Raw genomic sequence first — 21071 nt, forward strand, 5'->3', positions numbered from 1 at the left:
TATATATATATATATAATTTCTTGTCTTTAGAAAAATAACTAAACAAACAAAAACCCTAAATGGCTACTACACGTGAAGATCTGTGTGATGGCCAAGTACACACATAAGTTTACTCTCAAAGGACTAAGGACCTAATTGAGAGAAACACTATGAATGGCATGTAATCATAACTTAGCACACACTAAATAATAAATCACTGACAAGTTCAAAGTGATAATATGCACATTCGAAAGGGAGGTCAAACTCGAAGGGCTGGACAAGGGTGGAAAAGCTTTAACATGCATCATTTTATTTTATTCACCTCCCATCCACGGCACACCAAGCAAAAGAAGCAGTCTGTTCGCCCATCACCAAAGCTGCAGGCATCTCGGGTTAGAGGGGCTACCCACTTAGCAGTTCCTAGCAACAGACTGAATAGATCCCCAATCCTCCTCGCGGCCTACAAAGCCTTAACAGACCCAGCCCTTACTCACTTGACCTGCCACACCTCATATCATCTTCCTTCTTGCTCTCTGTGCTCCTGCCACAAGAGCCTCCTTTCAAAAAACTACAAGCTCCTTCCTACCCTAGGGCCTCTGGATATGTGGTTTCCTTCTTTCACTTGTTCTCTCTCACAACTGGTAATTTTTATTTCTTGGTTAACTTATTTATTGTCCCCATTCCACTTCCACATCTAGATTTTAGACACCAACTGTGCTTTATTTATTGAAGTATGTGCCTGGTATTAAGAAATGCATGAGCTAGGCAGGGTGGCACATGCCTATAATCCCAGCACTTGGGAGGCTGAGGCAGGAGGATTGTTGAGATTCCAGACCAGCCTGTGCTACAAAGTGAGGTCAAGGCCAGCCTGAACTGCATAGTGAGACGTTGTCTCAAAAAAAAAAAAAAAGAAATGCTTAATGCCGTACTTAAAGACATGTTACAGTGATACATGCATAGCAATGTTACAGGCGCACAATTCATAATAGTTAAATCTTGGAAGTAGCCTGAATGTCCATCAACAGACAAATGGATAAAGAAAACGTGGCATCTATACATACTAGAATACTACAGTTGACTATAAAGAAGGATAAACGAGTCATTTGTAGGAAAATGGATGCAACTTGACAACATAATGTTAAAAGAAATAAACACATAAGCTTACCGTATGGTTTCTCTTACATAAGAAATCCAAAGTATAAGTAAAATATAGAGCTAAATAAAAGAAAAATAAAAGGAAACACAAAGATGGATCTTATGCAAATGGGAAAGGGAGCAAGAGATGGAGGACAGGGAAGCGGGGAGAAGAGGGTGACGCGGAAAGAATCAGGATGTGTTGTGTATGTGTCCCAAACACCTGCAATGAAAGTAACCACTACACGTTGCAAACATGAGCTAGCAAAAAAGGTGAAAATGTGGGGAGGGGATCTAGAGATGGAAAAAAGGAGAAGAGAGGGGCAGGGAAAGGGATTAAAAAGAATGAAGATATAGTAAACATACCTACTCCCTAGGGTGAATGTAAACATTATATACTGCAAAAGTGTACTAATTAAAAAACAAAGTATATAACTAAAGCAACAACAACAAAAAAGAAATGCTGAAAAAAACACGTTGGAAGAGGATTGATGGATGCACAGGTGATGAAGAGCAAGGGAGGGATACTCTACAGATGAGATTAAGTTCAATCACATGTAACTTCAATCACTAGTAACTGAGCACCACATCAAGCAATGTCACCAGGTTAAATCCACCAGGAATGCAACAGTGAATAAGAAAGGGCTCCTACTCCCCATGAGGAATTCCAAGTCCAAGAGATTTTGGTATGGGATAACCACCTTGTGAAGGACAAACATGGGTCTGACTTTGATAAATCAAGAAAGCCAAAAAATACCCTGATTCTGCCTTGCCCTCTCAGTAAACCATCAGGTAACCAGCATGAATTCTAAGTAATGTGGTCAGGAAAAAAGAGGCATTTCCAGTTAAACAGGAACACAAAGCTGTCTAAGAGTTGAAGATTAAACAGGAGAAGCTAAGAAGAATCTAGTACTCTTTAGAGCATAGCACTGGGAACTCCTCCACAGAAGCTGGGCCTCTTGTCCTCCTGCAGACTCTGACTGTGATCTTTGACATCATCTCTCTGAACATACAGAGCTGCTAACTCATTTATTCTAGAAGGAAGAAAACAACCAATATACACTTAGGCCCATTCTCACCTATGAGCTGGGATAAGAGTCTGTGAATTTTTTTTTAAACCGTAAGAATAAGCTAGGCCGGGCATGGTGGCACACACTTGCAATCCCAGCACTTGGGAGGCTGAGGCAGGAGGATTGTTACAAGTTCAAGACGAGCCTGAAATGCATAATGAGACCCTGTCTCAAAAAGACCAAAAAAAAAAAAAGAATAAGCTGAGCTCTCCATTTCTAACACTATAGTCTGCTGTTCTCAATTTCTTTTTCTCTCTGTGTCTCTTGAAATTAAAATAATTAAACCTTTTATTAACATCCTTACTATCAATGATATTAATGTTAAACATGACTGAAGCATTTTTAATTTGTTACAGTGTATTGTTGTTAGAAAAAGGAAATCAAATTGGTTATTTGCCTTTGTGAAAGAAGAACAGCTGAGCACTGAATACTGTGGATATGTACACACTCACACACAGAGAAGCAAAGATCAGACCAAATAACAAACTAGAACAAAATTAATGCCTATCAAAACTCATAAAACAATAAACTGAAAAGCCAAAGTATGACCCCTCCAGTAACCCAACTTGGGGAGACATAAAATACGTGCCTTTATCAATGGAAACTGAGATACTTCCCTTCCCAGTGAGAAAGTCACTCAAGCAAATCAAGGAGAAAACAGACCTGGACAAAGCAATTGTCTGAACAGCATCATTAGCTGACAGCTCGGAATATTTTCTAATTAAATTACCAGTCCTATTTATTAGGACTGGGGCACATTCTCCAGTGGAGATTTAGATCTGCACTTGCTGACGTCAATGGAAGACAGGCTGCCAGTCCCTGATGTCTCCAGTTCAGCAGGAACAAATGGAAATACTGGGTCAATTTGTTATTTTAAAAAAGAAGGCATTCTAGCACTCCGGTTTTCTCCTTTATTTTTATCTACCCATCTATCTATCCACCCAAACACCTATCCATCCATGCATGCAAACATTAATATCCCTGTAAAACTGTACTTTAAAACCACTGCCAGTTCTTTTCCAGCTGGGGCTCTTTTGAGCTAGTTTTGCTCTCCTCTCTTTTATACTTCGTTCACATTTCAGTGGGAGACTTTTTACAACCCTTAGCGCAGAACTGGCCTTTCCCAGCTATCTTCAGTTCTGAAACCTTTGGTTCTGAAAAGAATCTCAGAATTCCTTCAAAACTTAGTCATAGTGACCCTACTGTCCCTTCTCAAGCAATTTAAAAACGCTGGTACGGAACCCAAATGAGACAGCTCTTCAACAGGAAATGGGGTAACGGACATTACTTTCTAGTGGTCGGTCACTGCCGCCGAGGTGACTTACAATCCTGTTCAACAAAAGAAAATGGACACAAGAAAAAAGGTTTGTTCTTTCTATTCTTCCTAAAGTGTCAGCAGCTGTCAGTGATTAAGCAACTGAATAAAAATATAAAGTTCGTTATACAAGTGTGTCTTAAAGCCAATGTGTCACATGGGATAGTTTTGCCAGAGGACGGTCTGAGGAAAGTATCTAGGGGAGAAGAAAAAAGAAAGGCCCCAAACTGACAGACAATGAAACAGAAAGCATAAGATAATAATAAACTGATAAAGAAGTGCAAAAGTACAGAAACTTGGGCCTCTCTGCCTTACTGTCTTTCTGTATCTTGGCACCAGTGAGGGAGGTAAGGGCAACGCCACGACTGACATGTGGGAAAAAAGACAAGAGCACTTCAATTACTGTTCTGGAGGGAGAATTAATTCTATGCAAAGGACTGGAAGACCATCTAAAGCACGTCGGACTGCTGGCCTGCAACCAAATACTATCACGGGACATAGTTTCCCTTTCCACCTCGGTAGCAAGAAGCTACAGACAGAAGCAGCATGCTGGACTGTTTTGTACATTGTATGTCTGTCCTATAAGAAATCTCCTTTAAAAGGAAAAATTATTTAATTTGGAAGGATAACGGCATTATCTATTATCTGAAGAGCTGTGATAATTTTAAAATATGTCCATAATCCTTTGACACTTCTCCCATAAATAGGAGAATTTCTAATTCCTCTCTCTTCAATATGGGTTATTCATGGGGCTCGCTTCCAGTCAATAAGAGGAGGCATAATTTTCAAGAGTAGGTCATAAAAAGCTGTACAGCTCTTGAGATGCTTTCCATTAAAAGCCAGCCAGCATGCTGCAAGGGAGCTCAAATCACATGCAGAAGCCACACATAGGTAGATGTTCTGGGAGACAGCCCCAGCTGAGATCTGGCCAACAGCGCTGGCCTTCACTTGACCAATGCATAAAAGCCTGAGTAAGAACAGGCTAGCTGAGTTTAGTCAATTCCCCAGGACCACGAGAGAAAGCAACAATGAACTGTTGTCGTTGGTTTATTTCACTAAGTTTGCGTGAGTGGAATATAAGCTCCCAACTAATTTACCCTTTACACCAATTATCCCAATGGTCTTACTGACTTCCAGAAATAAATATTTCTGCTTACACTGGAGATAACAGAATAGGTTCCATGAACCAGACCACTCTAACACATAGGATAAAAATAGATAGAGGTATACAAATGCCATGGATTCCCCCACCCCCATCCCTAGTACCAGGGGTTGGACCTAGGGCTTTTGCACTGATCTACATCCCCAGCCCTTTATTTTTTATTTTGAAATGGTCTCATTAAGTCACTGTTTCCCAGGTAAGGCTTGGACTTGCAGTCTTCCTGCCTCAGCCTCCCAGAGTGCTGGGATTACAGGTGTGCACCACATCCAGAGAGCCATGGATTCTTTAGGCCTTGTGGCTGCCGGATTCACTTCATGGAGGTTAAAAGGAAAGCCATAGCCTCAGTAAAAGTTTTCTAAAGTAGCTTAAGTTCAGTGGCCACTATGAATCCTGTGCTGGACACAAAAAGAGCATACACAGCACATCATCGACACAGTTCTCACCTTGCTGCTCTGGAGGTCCTTTGCCTAGAAAAAGGCCCTTTACCATACCAGCTGAAGGGGTTTTACTTCTAACTCCTTTCTTGCATCTGCTCTTCACCTATAATTATAAATGTCGAAGGCTCTGAAATTCTGTCCTATATAAGTTTCCCCAAATTATCTCAAACTTCTAATCAGGCAAACCTAAAATTTAGTTAGATGAGGCTAATGTGCTCCCAAAAGGGAAGAATAAAATCTCACAGTCCAAAAACCATAGTGCAAGCAAAACAAGCAAGCAAAAAGGGACCGATAATACAGGAGGAAACAGTGGGTGGGAAGCAGCTGTGCAAAGCAGTGGCACGGCCTCCCAACTTTTGTCAAAGGTACCAAAGGCCCTGCTGCTCAGAGGCCAACTCTGACACCCTGGACTAGCATTTCCCACCAGGCTCCCGCAGCCTGGCATTCTCCGCGCACTGACAAAGGAACCCACCACTGAGCTGGTGATTTATTGCAACACTCTCCCTTCACTCCTTTCTGGGGAATCTCAGAGTAGGTGTTACAACCCTCTCTTTATTTTAGAAAGTATGTAATATGAGTTGGCCATAGAGTGACAAATGAATTTTATTTAAAAAGTGATACTATTAACTAGTTTTGACCTTGTATCTGGGAGTCTGATAATCCTTCAAAAAATTTAGCCAGACACCAACACCACAAACTCAGGGAGAGGAAGTTGTGGCTCTGGAATCAGCTCTGTGTGAGTAGAAACTAAAATCTGGCTTTTGAGATCTTATTGTAAGTTAAAGGGGTCTGTGATCTCTGGGCCTCCAATAAGGCAAAGAAAAGGCCAATTAGGAAAAGAAGCACATGATGATTCTCCCAAATGGGCCAGCCCTCTTGAGCCTTACTTTGTAAGTACCCCTCCATGAGTCTAACAGCAAAGGCCTTGTTTATTTTATAGTAATTTCTATAAAATAATTATTTTATTATTATAATAATTTTTTTATATTTTAATTTTTAATTGGGATAATAATTATACATACAGATGGGGTATTTCAAAACTTGTACATAATGTATAATGATTATATTAAGAGAATTCAGCATATCCATCAGCTCAAACATTTATCATTTCTTTGTATTGGAACATTTTAAAATTCTTCCAGTTGTTTTAAAGTATACAATAAGTTACTGTTAACTAGAATGTCAAATAATTTTCTTCACCTGTTCACTGATATTTGGAATTCTTAAATCTGCCCAAATCACAAAATTGGGCAGGTGCTTCTTAAGGTGCTTCTTGGCAATAACACTGTCTACATACTAGGATTTTTTAAAACATGTGTTGAGACTGTCTTCAAACTATCCTGATTGTTTCCACCCAATCTAGGCTTCAACAACCAGGAATGTCAGCAAGTCAGATCAAGAAAGTAAACTATGCACAAATTTACATAGTAAGCATAGACTACAGGGTAAAGAAAGTAGCTAAAAGCTGCATTCTTCCATCCACTGTGGGGACAAGCCTCTTTCTTCTTTCTGGTCACATTCAAGCAAAATAACTATACAGTTCAGTTTGCCCAGGACAGGGCTCCTTTTACTTTCAAAAGGGTTCTGCTTTGGATGATACAGATCACAAATTCAAACCAACCAAAGAGGTAAATAAAGCTTTTGACTTGATCTCAGACCCCTCATCCAACAGGTTTCTCTATCTTTGCATTTACAGTCATGATTCTCTCTTGATTTAAATAAGTGATTCTTCCCTCTTTACCACCAGTATTTATTGCATCCTACTTTTCCTTTATGCCTAAACTCAACCATGACGTCCTTCAGGAACCTTCTCAATGTCCTCTAACCTCTATGATTTCTCTTGTTTTTGAAGTTCCAGCACATAGTTTGGTACTATTCACAGTCTTCACACTATTTTCAAGTTGGTTTTACATGTAGATCTCCCTACAAAAGTTACTTTATCCAAGAGCAAAGTCTATCATTACTTTCATACTATTCCTTAAAGAATCTAACTCTGTGGAAGAACATAATAAATACTAGTAGACTTTCTGATTTCTGAACCTGCTTAACCAGCTGTTTTAACACATTCCTGTTGACCAGAATCACCAGTGGTACATGCATGACTGTCCCACTGGGTGGCTTGTACCACTGGCTGTCCTGCCAGGTAGCTTGTACCTCTCAATGGAACTATCCTATGCAGCCTGATGGGACAGTCATATGTACACTGGTGCTTCAGAGCCGCCCAGCAGTAAGACATACAAATTACAATGGGTCTGCTGTGAAATGTGTGAAGGATTTAACAAGAGACTCCAGGTACTTCCCTGCTGCTCACTCTTCTTGCAGGATTTAGCACATTTCCTTTAAAGCACTTAATGCATTTTGTAATTTATATATATATATATTAAGTGCCACCTCTCCCATTACATTGTAGGGTTCCAGAGGATAGGGACTTTGTGTGTGCTGACCATCACAATCTACCAAAGATCTACCACACTGCCCATCACTGTTCAATAAATACATTATCTGCTTACTGGATGGATGATGGGTAAATGGACAGATGAAAAATGGAAGAAAGAAAAAATATTTAAAGTAAATACAGCAGTACCTTGGCTCATGAACTTAATTCTTTCCATGACTCTGGTTGAAAACTGAATTGGACAAGAACTGAATTAAATTAAATGCTTAGACTCAATGTTGACCATATGGGGCAAGTTGATTTGGTTCTTGTCCAGTTTGGTTTGTAACCAGAATGGTAGAAAGAATTAAGTTCATGAAGTGAGTTACTAAACATGAACCTAAACATTTGTGAAATTGAACAGCTAACATTTCTGAACAGATCACGGACTATGTGTTATATGCTTACTAAAATGTTCTCCTTTTCTTAGAAAGAGGTAGAGAAGAGTCAAGCCTACAGTGCCCCCGTCTAGTATCTAGAATGTCAGTGACCATTACATCTGGATGGTATCATTATTTCTCCTGATTATATACAATGCTAAAGTACAAAGCCATGATTTCAAGAAGACAGAGGAAATATAACAGCTTAGTGAATAGGCTCAGGACATTTCAGGATCGTGTGCCCCCAAGCACTACACACCCAATCTCAGAGTGCTATCTTGGAGGTACAAACTTTGAAGTACCACCCAACATAACTGGCTCAAAGTCAGGACATGAGCGATGAGATATTACCCTGCTGACTTCCTAAATTACTGTGGCAAAGGGGCTACAGAATCCTGCTTTTTTGTTGTTGATTTTTGAGACAGGGTCTCACTATGTAGTTCAGTTGGCCTTGAACTCATTAGGTAGCCCAGATTGGCCTCAGACTCTGCAATCCTCTTGCCTCAGCCTCTCAAGTGCTGGGATTACAGGCCTGTGCCAACACACCTGGCAGGACTGTGCTGTTTTTGCAGTTAAATCAGTATATACGAGGGAAAGCTGAGGAAGATAAATGTAAAGAAAATAAGCTTAATTTTATACATCAATTCTTATTTAATCCTTACTTCAACTGTGTAAAATAGATAAAATAATCAGCTCTCTTTTACTGATGTGGAAATTTGGGAATCAGAGAGGTGCGAACAGCAAGTGGCCAGGGGTAAATCCAGTCTTCAAACCACGTGCACTCTTCACTCTGCACATTCTCAGGTAAACCATACCTCTTCAGTTCTTAACCCAATGATTTCTTTATTTCCTAGCAAGCAGTCAGGAAAATGATGCCCCAAGCACAGCTTCTGGGAGATGAAAACCCTCTGGAAGCATTCCCCGGCTCACAGAAAGGTGCTGTTTCCTCAGAGAGGAATGCACGCCCTGGTCTCATGTTGTTGCACTTTCCCCAACTTGAAAATGAAGCTACACTAGAAACTGACCCTCAGTACTATCTCAAAGAACAAGCCAGGGACCAAAGAATGCATGCAACGCGGATCACTGCTGCTCTGCTCTTCCTAGCTCACTCCTATCACCACCCTGATTCCGACACATTTTGAACATTCATCTGTGATCGCACCTCCTTTCACCGTCTCTCATTCCCTTGGTGCGCTTTCCGCTTCTCTCCAAACCATCTTAAAGTCATGGTCACTCACGACAGCACCTCCCCTCATAAGCCTTCAACTCCCATGCCCCTTCACACTTGGTTGAATTTTCCTGACCAAAACTCAACCTTGCACAAGATGTGCATATGAATGTTCAAAGCTGCATTAATCACAACGGGCAACAAGTGCAAACAACCTACACATCTACCAACCAGTGAAAGAACGGATAACAGAATAGTATTCAACAGTAACAAGAGACAACTGCTGCTATATACCACATGAACAAACCTCAAAAATGGCCAACGGAAAGAAGCCAGACACGAAAGTATACACATTTATGATGATTTTACTTACATGAAGTGTCCAGAAAAGGCAAATGTAAACTAGTGGTCTCTGGAGCTGCGGGTGGGAATGAGGACTCTTAGTGGGTTGATGGAAATGTTCTAAAATTGATTGTGGTAAAAGTTGTATAGTTCAGTACATAAAATAGTTGACAAAAAAGAAAACAATGCAATCCTGTTGTTGTTGGAGTTACAGTTTCCTGTTTTGTCACTGTCCATGTACATGGACATACATGTACGTGGACAAGGAAAAAGTAACTACACTGGCCCCACATAAAACTTGAATGGAGCCAGGAGTGGGGGTACGTGCCTATAATCTCAGCACTTGGGAGACTGAGGCAAGAGGACTGCCGTGAGTTAAGGTCAGCCTGCGCTACATAAGCAAGTTCAAGGCCAGCCTGCACTACATAGTGAGACCTTGCCTCAAAAAAAAGAAAAAAACAAAAAAACAAACTTAAATGGGCTAATCCTGTCCTCCAATCATAGTCCAGTTCTTTTTGTCATTTACTATCCTCAACCATTTCACAACTTCTCTCGCCTCAACTTTCCAAAATTTGACCTTATACTTCCTTCTCAGCTAATAACCCTGCTTCCTACTAAAACAGGAAACCGAGGCCACCAGAAGAGAACATCCAGATCCTTATCGCGTCTACCTGTTACCTAATACCATACAGCACTGTCCAGTACAGCTGCTATGTGGCTATTTAGATTTAAATTAAGAGAAAATAAAATTTAAAATCTAGTTCCTCAGTCACACTAGCCACAGGTTTTTTGTTGGTTTTGTATTGTTTTATTTTGTTTTGAGACAGGGTCTTGCCAAGTCACTAAATTGCCCAGACTGCCCTCAAATTTGTGATCCTTCTATCTCAGCCTCCAGATCACAGGGATTACAGGTGTGCGCCACAGCCCCAGTTTATTAGTCACATTTTGAGTCCTTAATAGCCGTATGTGGCTTGGCTACTGCACTATGCAAGACAGGGAGATGCAGAACATTTTCACCACTGTAGAAAGCGCTATTGCGAGGGTTGTACACAATGATATGTATGTCTATCTGAAGCCAATTTATGCTTGCGCATCTCCTTTCACCTAAGTCAACAGCATCGCTCCAGCAATTTGTCCTTTCTCCTACATCATCAATTTTTAGCTGTACAAAAGATTATTTTCATCAGTATACAAATATGTCCATTATTTATTTCATCTTTAAAAAAAGGATAGTTTGTGAAGACAAAAATGTTATAGAAACGCCTAGAACTAATTAGCAACTACAGCAATGTGGCAGGATACAAGATTAATATACAGAAGTCAATCACTTTCCTGAACACCAGTAATGAACAAGAATTTGTAATTTAGAACTCAATACCATTTACATTACCATCTTGCAAAATGAAATGCTTAAATATAAATCTAACAACTATGTGTAAGATCTATATGAAGAAAACTATAAAGTTCTAATAATAAATGAAGAGATACTCCATGTTCTTGGATAGAATGATGCAATACATTGAGGCATCTGTTCGTTCCAACTTAGATACAGATTCAATGCAATCCCAATCAAAATCCCAGAAAATTGTTTTGTTGATACTAACAAACTGATTCTAAAGTTTATATGGACAAAGACCCAGAATAGCCAATACAATAATGCAGGAAAAAAGAACAAAGTCAGTTGGAAGACTGACATTACCCAACTCCAAGACTTAACCATAAAATTACAGCAATCAAAACATTTTGGAACTGAAGAAAAAACAGACAAGTAAATGAGACAAAACAGAAAGCTCATAAATGGATCCAGATGCATATAGCCAAACATAAGTCTTTGATAAAGACATAAAACCAGTAAAATGGTGCTGGAACAACTGGACATCCTCATTCAAAATTAATAAATCTAGACATAGAACATGTATCTGTCACCATATGGATCATAAGCCAGGCATACAAGTGTATACCTGTAGTTCCAGGGCTCAGAATTGTGAGGTTGGATGGTTTTGAGTTTGAAGCCAGCATGGGGTACACAGTGAGTTCCAGGCCAGCCTGGCCTACATAATGAGATCCTGTCTCAAACAGAACAAAACAAAACAAATCATTCTAAATGTAATATGAAAAGTATAAAGCTCCCAGATGAAAACATAGAAGACAACCTAGATGACCGTCAGTTTGGTCATTACTTTTTAATGAAAATGGATCACACCACAGTATGATCCATTTTTTAAAAAGAAGCAATCTGGACATCATTAAAATAAAAAAAATGCTTTGAAAAGACATCATCAAGAGAATAAGAGGTATGCAAAAACATATTTGCAAAAGACTTATACAGGATGGTTATCCAAAACACACAAAGAACTCTTAAAATTCAACAATGTGAAAATGAACCAAAAAAATGAACCTCACAAACAGTTCACCAAAGAAGAGTTACACAGATGGCAAATTTGAAATTAAAAACATGTATATATGGGCTACATCATATGCAAATTAAAACAACCACGAGAGATCGCTACAAACTTATTATGAAGGCCAAAATCTAGAATACTGACAATCCCAATAGCTTGTTACAATATAGAATAGCAGAAACTCATTCACTGCTTGTGGGACTACAAAAGGGTACAGCCACTGGAAGATCACTTAGCAGCTTCTTGGGAAACTAAACATACTCAAACCACACAATCCAGAATTAAACTATTTGGTATTTACCCAAAGGAGATAAAATATGTCCATACAAAAACTTGTACACAGATATACAAGTTGAGCATTCCTAATCTAAAAATTTGAAATCCAAAATGCTCCCAAATCCAAAATGTTTTGAGTGCTGGTATAACACAAGAGGAAATTTTCATACCATGAAAGTTTATTACATGCACAAAATATTTAAAACATTGTACAAAGTTACCTTCAGGTTATATGTATAAAAAGTATATATGAAACCAAAATGAATTTTGTGTTTAGATTTGGGACCCATCTCCAAGATAACTAATTATGTTTAAGCAAATACTCCAAAATTTGAATAGTTCTGGTCCCAGTCATTTCAGACAAGGGGTACTTAATCTATAGCTGCTTTATTCATAATTGCTCTTATAGATGGAATCTCTGTATCCTTTCAAAATTCACATGCTGAAATCTAATCCCTAATGTGGTAGTATCTGGAGGTTTGCCAGTGGGAGGTAATTCAGCCCTCAGGGAGAGTCCTTGAGAATGGAACAGCAGTGCCTGATGAGAGGCCAGAAAGCTAGCTTGCCCTCCTCCTCCCACATGAAGATATAAGAAGAAATCAGCTGTCTGCAACCTGAAGCAGGCACAGAATCTGTGCTGGCACCCTGATTTTGGGCTTTCAAACTCCAGGACCATGAGATAGCAATATTTATTATTTAAGCAACCCAGTCTATGGTAACTTGTTATAGTAGTAAGAACTAAAACAACTGCCAAAATTTTGAAGCAACCAAGATGTGCTTCCATAGTATTCACAACTAAAAAAAATGAGTTATCAAGCCATAGAAAGACATGGAGAAACTTAAGTACATACTGTAGAGTGAAAGAAACAATATGAAAAGCCTATTCATTATGTGATTTCTTCAATTTACTGTAGATGTTCTTCAATTCAGGACGAGGTTATATTGGGACAAATGCATAAGTTTAAAATAGTGGGAATTTAAGATGTACTGAATTACACCTAACCTCCTGACGATCACAGTACAGTACACGGCAGAGTATCCACTGTTTAGCCCTGTAATGTACAGCCATCTGGGAGCTTAGCTCACTGCCGCTGCCCAACACTGCAAGATAGTCTTGTACTGCATATTGTTAGCCTGTAAAAAGACCAAAATTCTTAAGTTGATGTATGGTTTCCACTGAATGCCTATTACTTTCACACCACTGTAAAGGAAAAAAAAAACCTCAATCATGCACAGCATTCTAGAAAAAGCAAATTGATAAAGACAGTAAAAGGATTAATGATTGCCTGAGGTGGTAGGGTGAGAACAGGGAGAGCACAGGGTATTTTTTTTAAAGCAGTAAAACTATTCTGTAGGACACTGTTTGGGTAGATTCATAACATTATGCCTTAAAACTGAACTACACTAAGGGTGAAGCCCAACCTAAACTATGCACTTCGGGTGGTAATCAGGTTCCAGGGGAGGTTTATTTGTTGTAACGAATCTCTCTCTCGGGTGGATGATACTGATAAATGCAGGAGGCTCTGCCTATGTGGGACAGGAGTACATGGGAAACCTCTACATGTTCAGCTAAATTTTGATGTGAACCTAAAACTGCTCAATAAAAAGAAAAAAGTCCAGCTGGGCACGGTAAGACATGCCTGTAAACCCAGCACTCTGCCATTTTACTCAAAAGTTTGAGCCTGGACTCAAATTTAGGGAGATTTAGTAACTTCATGAGACTTTGTGACTTAGTGGGATTTTTCTTAAAATTATTAAAAAAGGTTGAGGATGTAGCTCTGTGTGAAGACCTTGGGTTCCACCCCCAACACTGTAAAAAACAAAAAGGGTAAAATGGCAAATTTCATGTTATCACCATAAGAATATTTTTAAAAGGTCAAAAATCTTCTCTATCAGTTTCCCTGACACTCATCCACCCACTATACCGTTTCCCTGCTTTTCTGGTATAGCAAAAAGGTTCAAAAGACTTGTGATTTGCAATTTCCATTCTCCTACTATCTCACTGGGGTTTTTTCGGGTTTTGTTTATTTTTTTGTAACGCTTACGGGGATTAAATACAGGAACTGCGCATGCCAGACAAGCCCTCTGTCACGGAGCTACATCCCCAGCCCAACTATCTCACTTTAACCCTTCTAATCTCTCAAGCTCCTACAGCTCTGCCACTACAAGTTGCTTTTGCCTGCTACAAAACTGAATGGACAATTGTCAATCTTCATCTTACTGATTTATCAAAAGCTTCCGATACAGGTGATCCCTTTAGCTCAAAACACATTGTTTCTTTGGCTTCCACGACACCGTCCCACCCTGGTATTCCTGCTACTTTACTGATGTCACTCCTGAATCACCATGATTTGCATCTGAGAGTCTCCTAGCCTCACATGTTTGGAAGGGACTGGACTTTGGGGGTGCTGCACACACTGGTGGATTGGTCCCCCATAGGCTCACAGCTGACGGGCTGTTAGAAGGAGGGACCCAGGAGGTGGGGATCACTGGGGTGGGAGGGCATAACCCGGAAGAATGCGTCTCCTTTCCAGCTCCCCCCTTTTCTCTCTGCTTCCTGGCCACCACAACATGAGTAGCTGCCTCCCCAACAGGCCTTCCCATTCTGCCCTTCCTGCATGGGAACCAGCTCTGACCTGAAAATACGAGCTAAAAGAAACCTTTCCTCCTTTGATTGGTGGATATCAGGTACTGTGTCTCAGCTACAAGGAAAGTGACTAAGACAGTCACCTTTGCTGCTTCATTCTCTTTCCCGAGTCATATAACAGTCTTTTTTTTTTGAGACAGGATCTCACTATGCAGTTCAGGCTGGCCTTGAGTTCACTATGTAGTCCAGACTGGCCTTGAACTCGCATCAATCCTCCTGCCTCAGCCTCCCCAGTGCTGGGATTACAGGCGTGTGGCACCACGCCCAGCCTTTAACACTACCTTGCCCCTAACTTAGTCTACGTACTTTTGGGCATCTCACCCCATGTTATGTTCATCTAGGTGCCAACAGGTCTAAGTGTCTATCTCTAGCTCAGACAGTAACCTTACACTCCAGCTGCCCATTAAATAGTTCTATTTTTCGGGTAACAGAAACATCAAACTTAACCAAAGCTGATCTCTCACTCTCCTCCTAAAACCTGTTCCACTTGCAGTCTTTTCCATTGGTTATTGTTAAGTTTATTTTTCAGCTGCTCATATCAAAATCCTTGGGCTCATCTTTAATTCCTTTCATTTCTCACACTTTGACTCAGTACATTTCGGTATGTACATCCTGAACCTAACCACATCTTGCTATCTGTACTACCCTCTCACTGACCTGAACCACCCTCACCTCTTGCCTGGACTGTTGCAGTGGCCCGGTAACTCACCTCTCTGCTTCTATACTTATTCTCTACCAATTATTCTTTTAGGGAATTTTTTTTTTCTTTTTGTTTTTCTTCTGGTACCGGGAATCAAACTCATGACCTTGAGATTGCCAGGCAGGCGCTGTGCAGCTGAGCTAAATCCCCAGCCCCTCTACCAATTATTCTTAACACAGTACTGAAAAGAATCTTTTAAAAACAGAAATTACATGGCTTCTGCTCGATAGTGACTTGTTATTTCACTGACGGCAAAAACCTTTCAACAGCCTACAAATCTGTTCACAACCTGCACTGCCACAGCTCCTGCACTGACCACACTGCCTGTTACTCTCTGCTCCCGCTCAGCTCCAGCCTCACTAGCCTCTTCCTGTTCCTTCCATCTGCCAGAGTTCTTTCACCAGCTGTTCCCCTAGATATCCGCACACCTAATTTCTATACCTCTTTCAAGACTTTGTTCAAATACTATCTTTTCAGTGAAGCCTACCTTGGCCACCCTAGCGAAAGGTATAACCCTCAAGTTCTAGTGAACCCTCCTTTCATTTAATTAATTAATTTATTTTTGTCTTTTTGAGACAGGGTCTCACTATGCAGGTCAGGCTGGTCTTGCACTCACTTTCTAGCCCAAGGTGGCCTCGAATTTGTAGCAGTCCTCCTGCCTCAGCCTCCCAAGTGCTGGGATTATAGGACTGCGCCACCATGCCCAGCCTCAACACTCCTTTTTAAATTGTTATTTTTGTCCTTATCATTTATCATCTTCTAATATATCACACCATTCCTTATTTATTATGTTCACTGTATGTCTCCTCCGTCCACCTCCACATAAAAAGCTTATAGACATCCCAATGGTTCCCAATTGCCTTTGCCATTACTCCTATACCTGACTGCCATGACCTCCTCTGATCATTAACTCTGGAACCTTTCTGCAGAGCCAGCCAAACCCTGGTCTGTTTGACCTCAATTTAAAATCTAATAAGGCCTAACCCAAGGTTGGATGAGCTTTGAACCTCAAAATAGTGGACATAAAACTCTTGTCTTTTCAGAGCTAGGGATGTAGCTCAGTGGCACAGCACCTGCCTAGCAGATGCAAGGCCCTGAGTTTGATTCCTGGTACAAAAAAACCTCTGGCTTTTTAACAGACACAGTCAGGGACAGGTGCATAGCTCAGCTGCACAGTGCCCACCTGGCAAGCACAAGGTTCTGAGTCCGATTCCCAGTACCAAAAAAGAGAAAAAATAGACACAGTCAATCTGCCTCAAAGAATGAGCATAGCTAAGTTGGTTGCCAAAATTAATCATTTTCAAACACTGATTTGAGTTTTCTACAACAGACCTCTCTGTATTACTTAGAAGCCTTTCTTTTTTTTTTTTTTGGTTTTTCTCCGGTACCGGGAACCGAACTCACGACCTTGCGCTTGCCAGGCAGGCGCTTTGCCGCTGAGCTAAATCCCCAGCCCCTTAGAAGCCTTTCATTTGGCTGATATCAGAATATATTTTGCATTCTGGTGCTTTGAAAAAGAGAGCACTTTAGATTTCCCAGGTAACCAGACAAAAACAAAAGATGTGTTGGGCCCAAATGAAACGGATACCTACTGGAATCATCCCAAGCTGGAAATTATTCAATCCTAGAACCCAATTCTCATCCTTACTAGTCTCAGTACAACTCTTAGGATTAAAACCACATACCTGGATGCATCAAGGAATGGTCTGTGGACCAAGCTGATCCATTCTTCTCGATTGGAAGAGTATTTCGGCTCCCGGGGTGTTTCTCTCATGGTGTCCAAATCTACTAAATAGTGACATTTACTGATGTCTATCTGAAATACAGGAAATCCAACTCTTCATCAGTAATTGCAAAGGTCCCTGCAGGGTTCTAAATAAACATCAACTGTAAGCCTACGAATTCCACATGGTTTCAGAGGAATAAACACCCAAATCCTAGACTGTGCTGGGTCCACTCAGAAGCATGTTGGGATATTGTTTAGGCTTGTGAGCGGGCAGAATGTGCTCACTCACCCAACCCCATATGTACGTATGCTTTGGGTGGTCTCACTCTGGGTTCTTAAGTCCCCTACCCCCCCAGATACTTAAGAAGCCACGCATCCACAGGCTTCCTCCAGTAACCTTATTTTCTGCTCACTCTTGCCCTTTCCCAGTCTATCACCTCTCATTCCAGAAACTGAAATCGGTCTAAACACAGATGCTAATATCTGAGGAGGCCTGACTCTCCTGACAGCCACGGGAAGTTACACTGCATCCCACAGGCACTATAGCTATAGCAATATAAAGAATATCAGCACCTTGGAAAAGTCAACAGAACTGACAATGGAATTATCCTGTACCAAAAATTTGGTACAACTGAGATTTCAGAACTGAAGAAGTAAAGACAAAAAATATCTAAGATTAGCAGAACTACAGTTACTCAGCTGTTCATACAAGGATACACCCGAGCTCACGGAGACTATTAATACGTGTCATTTCAATCCACATTGGTACTGTTCTTCTCACAAAACTGATTAATTCAATGGAATATGCTACACAATCTGTAGGACCCTTCTGTGCTTAAATAGCTCATCTCAAATTAGATACTGAGCCAGGTTTGGTGGCACATCCTATAATCCCAGCACTCGAAAGGCTGAGGCAGGAGAATCATTGGCCAGCATGGACTACAAAATGAGTTCAAGGTCAGCCTGAACTGCAGAGTGAAACCCTGTCTCAAAAAAAAAAAAAAAAAAAAAAGAAACCCACACAAAGCTTAAACTCACATTCTGCTTCTTCTCTCCAAGCCTTAGAATATTCAGTGGCCACAGAAGAGAAAAAAAAGATTGTACATGTATCTATGAGATAAAGCCCAAGGAGGAAAGACGGCTACTAATGTGGTCAGCTTAAAAAAAAGGGGGTGCTGGGGGCTGGGCCTATAGCAGAATAGCACCTGTCTGGCAGGTACAAGGTTGAGAGTTCCATTCCTGGTACCAAAAAAAAAAGTAAATCTCAAGAAAAGGAAAATATTTTTCAATGTATTTTACATGCAAAATGTGTTATATATATTTTTAAATCATGATAACAAAGCCCATAAAAGATTACCCCTATTTTATAAATAAAATAAGCAAGTCAAAATTCAAATCAGTGCCGAGCATGGTGGTGCATGCCTGTAATCCTAGCACTTGGGAAGCTGACATAGGAAGACTGTCACAAGTCTGAGGCCAGCCTGAGTCACACAGTGAGTTCAAGGCCAACCTGGACTACACAGCAAGACTCTGTCTCAAAAAAAAAAAAAAAAAAAAAAAAAAAAAAAGAAAACAGGAAAAGACTCAAATTAACTTCATTTTTTCAACATACATATTTTAAGACTCTATGATGTACTAGCCATTAAGTTAGAGTTAAGGATACAAAACAAATAAATAAGATACAATATCTACCCTAAAAGTATTTACATTTTTGACCAAAAATGAGCATATGGCACAGCCATATCTGGAGCCAAGTCAGTGTAACTTCAAAGGCCGTATCTCAAGGTTGCAAAAAAATGAATGAGACAAAGAGCTTTCAGAAGCCCATCTAAAGCTGGATGTGGTGGCACACGCCTGTAATCCCAGCACTTGGGAGGCTGAGGCAGGAGGATTGTTTCAAGTTCAAGACCAGCCTGGGCTATAAAGTGAGCTCAAGGCCAGCCTGAACTGCATAGTGAGACCCTGTCTCAAAAAGACAAAAAAAAAAAAGAAACAACAACAACAAAAAAAACTCATCTAAATGTTTCTTAAAAATTAAAATGGGAGGGAGTTCAGAGGCAGTGTTTGCCTTGCCATGCGCCCTGAGCTTGATCACCAGCATCACAGAAATTAATTATTCTGGTGCTTAATTTAATTTAAAAAGAAGTTCTCTTCAGTTACCAGGCTTCAGTTATAGAGACCATCTAAAACATGACTAGATCTATAGCAAATTTCATATTTAATAGTGAATGATTCATAGATTTTCCTTTGGGATCAGATGACTTGCTATAACTACTCTGTTCAACATCATACTACAGAAAAAAAAAATCGTACTACAGGTTCTAGACAAGGTAAGAAAAACATGCAAAAGACAAAAGAAATGGAAAAGAAGAAACAAAACTCATTCAATAAAAGCACTGGTATACACAAAGTCCAAAAGACTACAGATAAATTTCTGGAATTATTGAGAGAGTTGATTAAATGTTAGATTTTATGATATAAAAATAAATGTCATCTGTTCTATATAACAGCAATAAACAAAATTAAATTCTGTAACAATATAATTTTCAAGGATTTAAAAATATTTGCCTTGAAATAAATCTAATACATAATGGGAGTACTATAAAATTATAGAATTTTACTGATTATTTGATCATTAATCAATTTAAAATGTGATATATAAATGTGTAGATATATATAAATATATATATAATGCATACACCAGAATAGTATTTATCCCTAAAAGGGAATAAAGTTCTGACACATGCTACACCATGAATGAATCTTAGAAACAAAAGCCAGGTGTGCCGGAGCACGCCTGTGATCCCAGCACGTGAGAGGTGTATAGCTCAGAGGCTATACACCAGGAGGTCAGTCTGAGGTCAGCTTAGACTACATAATGAGTTCAAGATCAGCCTGGACTACACAGTAAGACTCCATCTCAAAACCAATAAACAAACAAAAAAACAAAGCCATCTATTGCACAATTCAATTATACGAAATGACCAGGATATGACAATTCTCCAAGATAGAAAGCAACGGTCTATAGGGCTGAAGAACTTCATGAGTATGGGTTTTGGGGGGAAAAGAAGGGGTGATGAAAATGTTCCAAAATTAGTTATTGAAAAAAAAACAAAAGTAGTTATTGATGATAGTTGCATGACATTACAAATGTACTAAAAGCCCCTGAATTATATACTTAACATGGTAAATTTCACTATGAATATTTTACAATTTTTAAAAAGTCATTGAAATGGTATATTTTATTTCAAAAAACTTTGATAGACAATAAAACATCTTATTAGTGGATATAACTTATTCCTAGATGACAAACTCACTATTATAAAGATGTCAGTCCTAAATAAATTGATTGCTTAAATACAATCTCAATTAAAAATCTCAACAGATATGTGATACTTGACAAGGCAATTCTAAGCTGTACATGGAAATGCAGAAGGTCAAGAATACCCAAAGCACTCTTAACAAAGATCAAGGCTTACTTACTATAAAACTACAGCAATTAAGACAGTGAGGCACAGGGTCAAGAGACTAATGGAAAAGAACAGAGCCTCGCACAGACGCAGGCTCATGACACCTGACTCGTAACAGAAGTGACACCACAAAGCAGCAGGAAGTGGGCAGTCTTTTCATTGGGACAACTTGATATCATTAAGGGAAAATAAAACTGGACCCCTTTCCAACTCTACATACAAGATCAATTTCAGGGCCAGGTATGGTGGCGCACGCCTGTAATCCCAGCACTCAGGAAGCTGAGGCAGGAGGATTACTGTGAGTTTGAGACCAGCCTGGGCTACAAAGTAAGCTCAAGGCTAACCTGAATTGCACAGCGAGACCCTGTCTCAAAAAGACAAAAACAAAAAACAAAAAAACAAGATCAATTTCAGATGGATAATAGACA

The 21071-nt window shown here is 39.8% G+C and overlaps 1 protein-coding gene across 3 annotated transcripts in view; it reads right to left on the reverse strand.

The window, feature by feature from the left end:
- Positions 1-21071, reverse strand: part of Alg9 (ALG9, alpha-1,2-mannosyltransferase) — an 88503-nt gene that overhangs the window by 8694 nt on the left and 58738 nt on the right. For 2 of the 3 annotated variants that reach the window (XM_005378081.2, XM_005378083.2), the window contains exon 14: positions 17133-17263. The exons of the other annotated variant lie outside the window; for it this stretch is intronic. In XM_005378081.2, coding sequence (XP_005378138.1) covers positions 17133-17263 — 131 coding nt within the window. The remainder of the gene's footprint in view (positions 1-17132; positions 17264-21071) is intronic. 3 annotated transcript variants of the gene reach the window in all.

The sequence above is a fragment of the Chinchilla lanigera genome, unplaced genomic scaffold, assembly GCF_000276665.1.
Source record: "Chinchilla lanigera isolate Chin_1 unplaced genomic scaffold, ChiLan1.0 scaffold00011, whole genome shotgun sequence".
Lineage (NCBI taxonomy): Eukaryota > Metazoa > Chordata > Mammalia > Rodentia > Chinchillidae > Chinchilla > Chinchilla lanigera.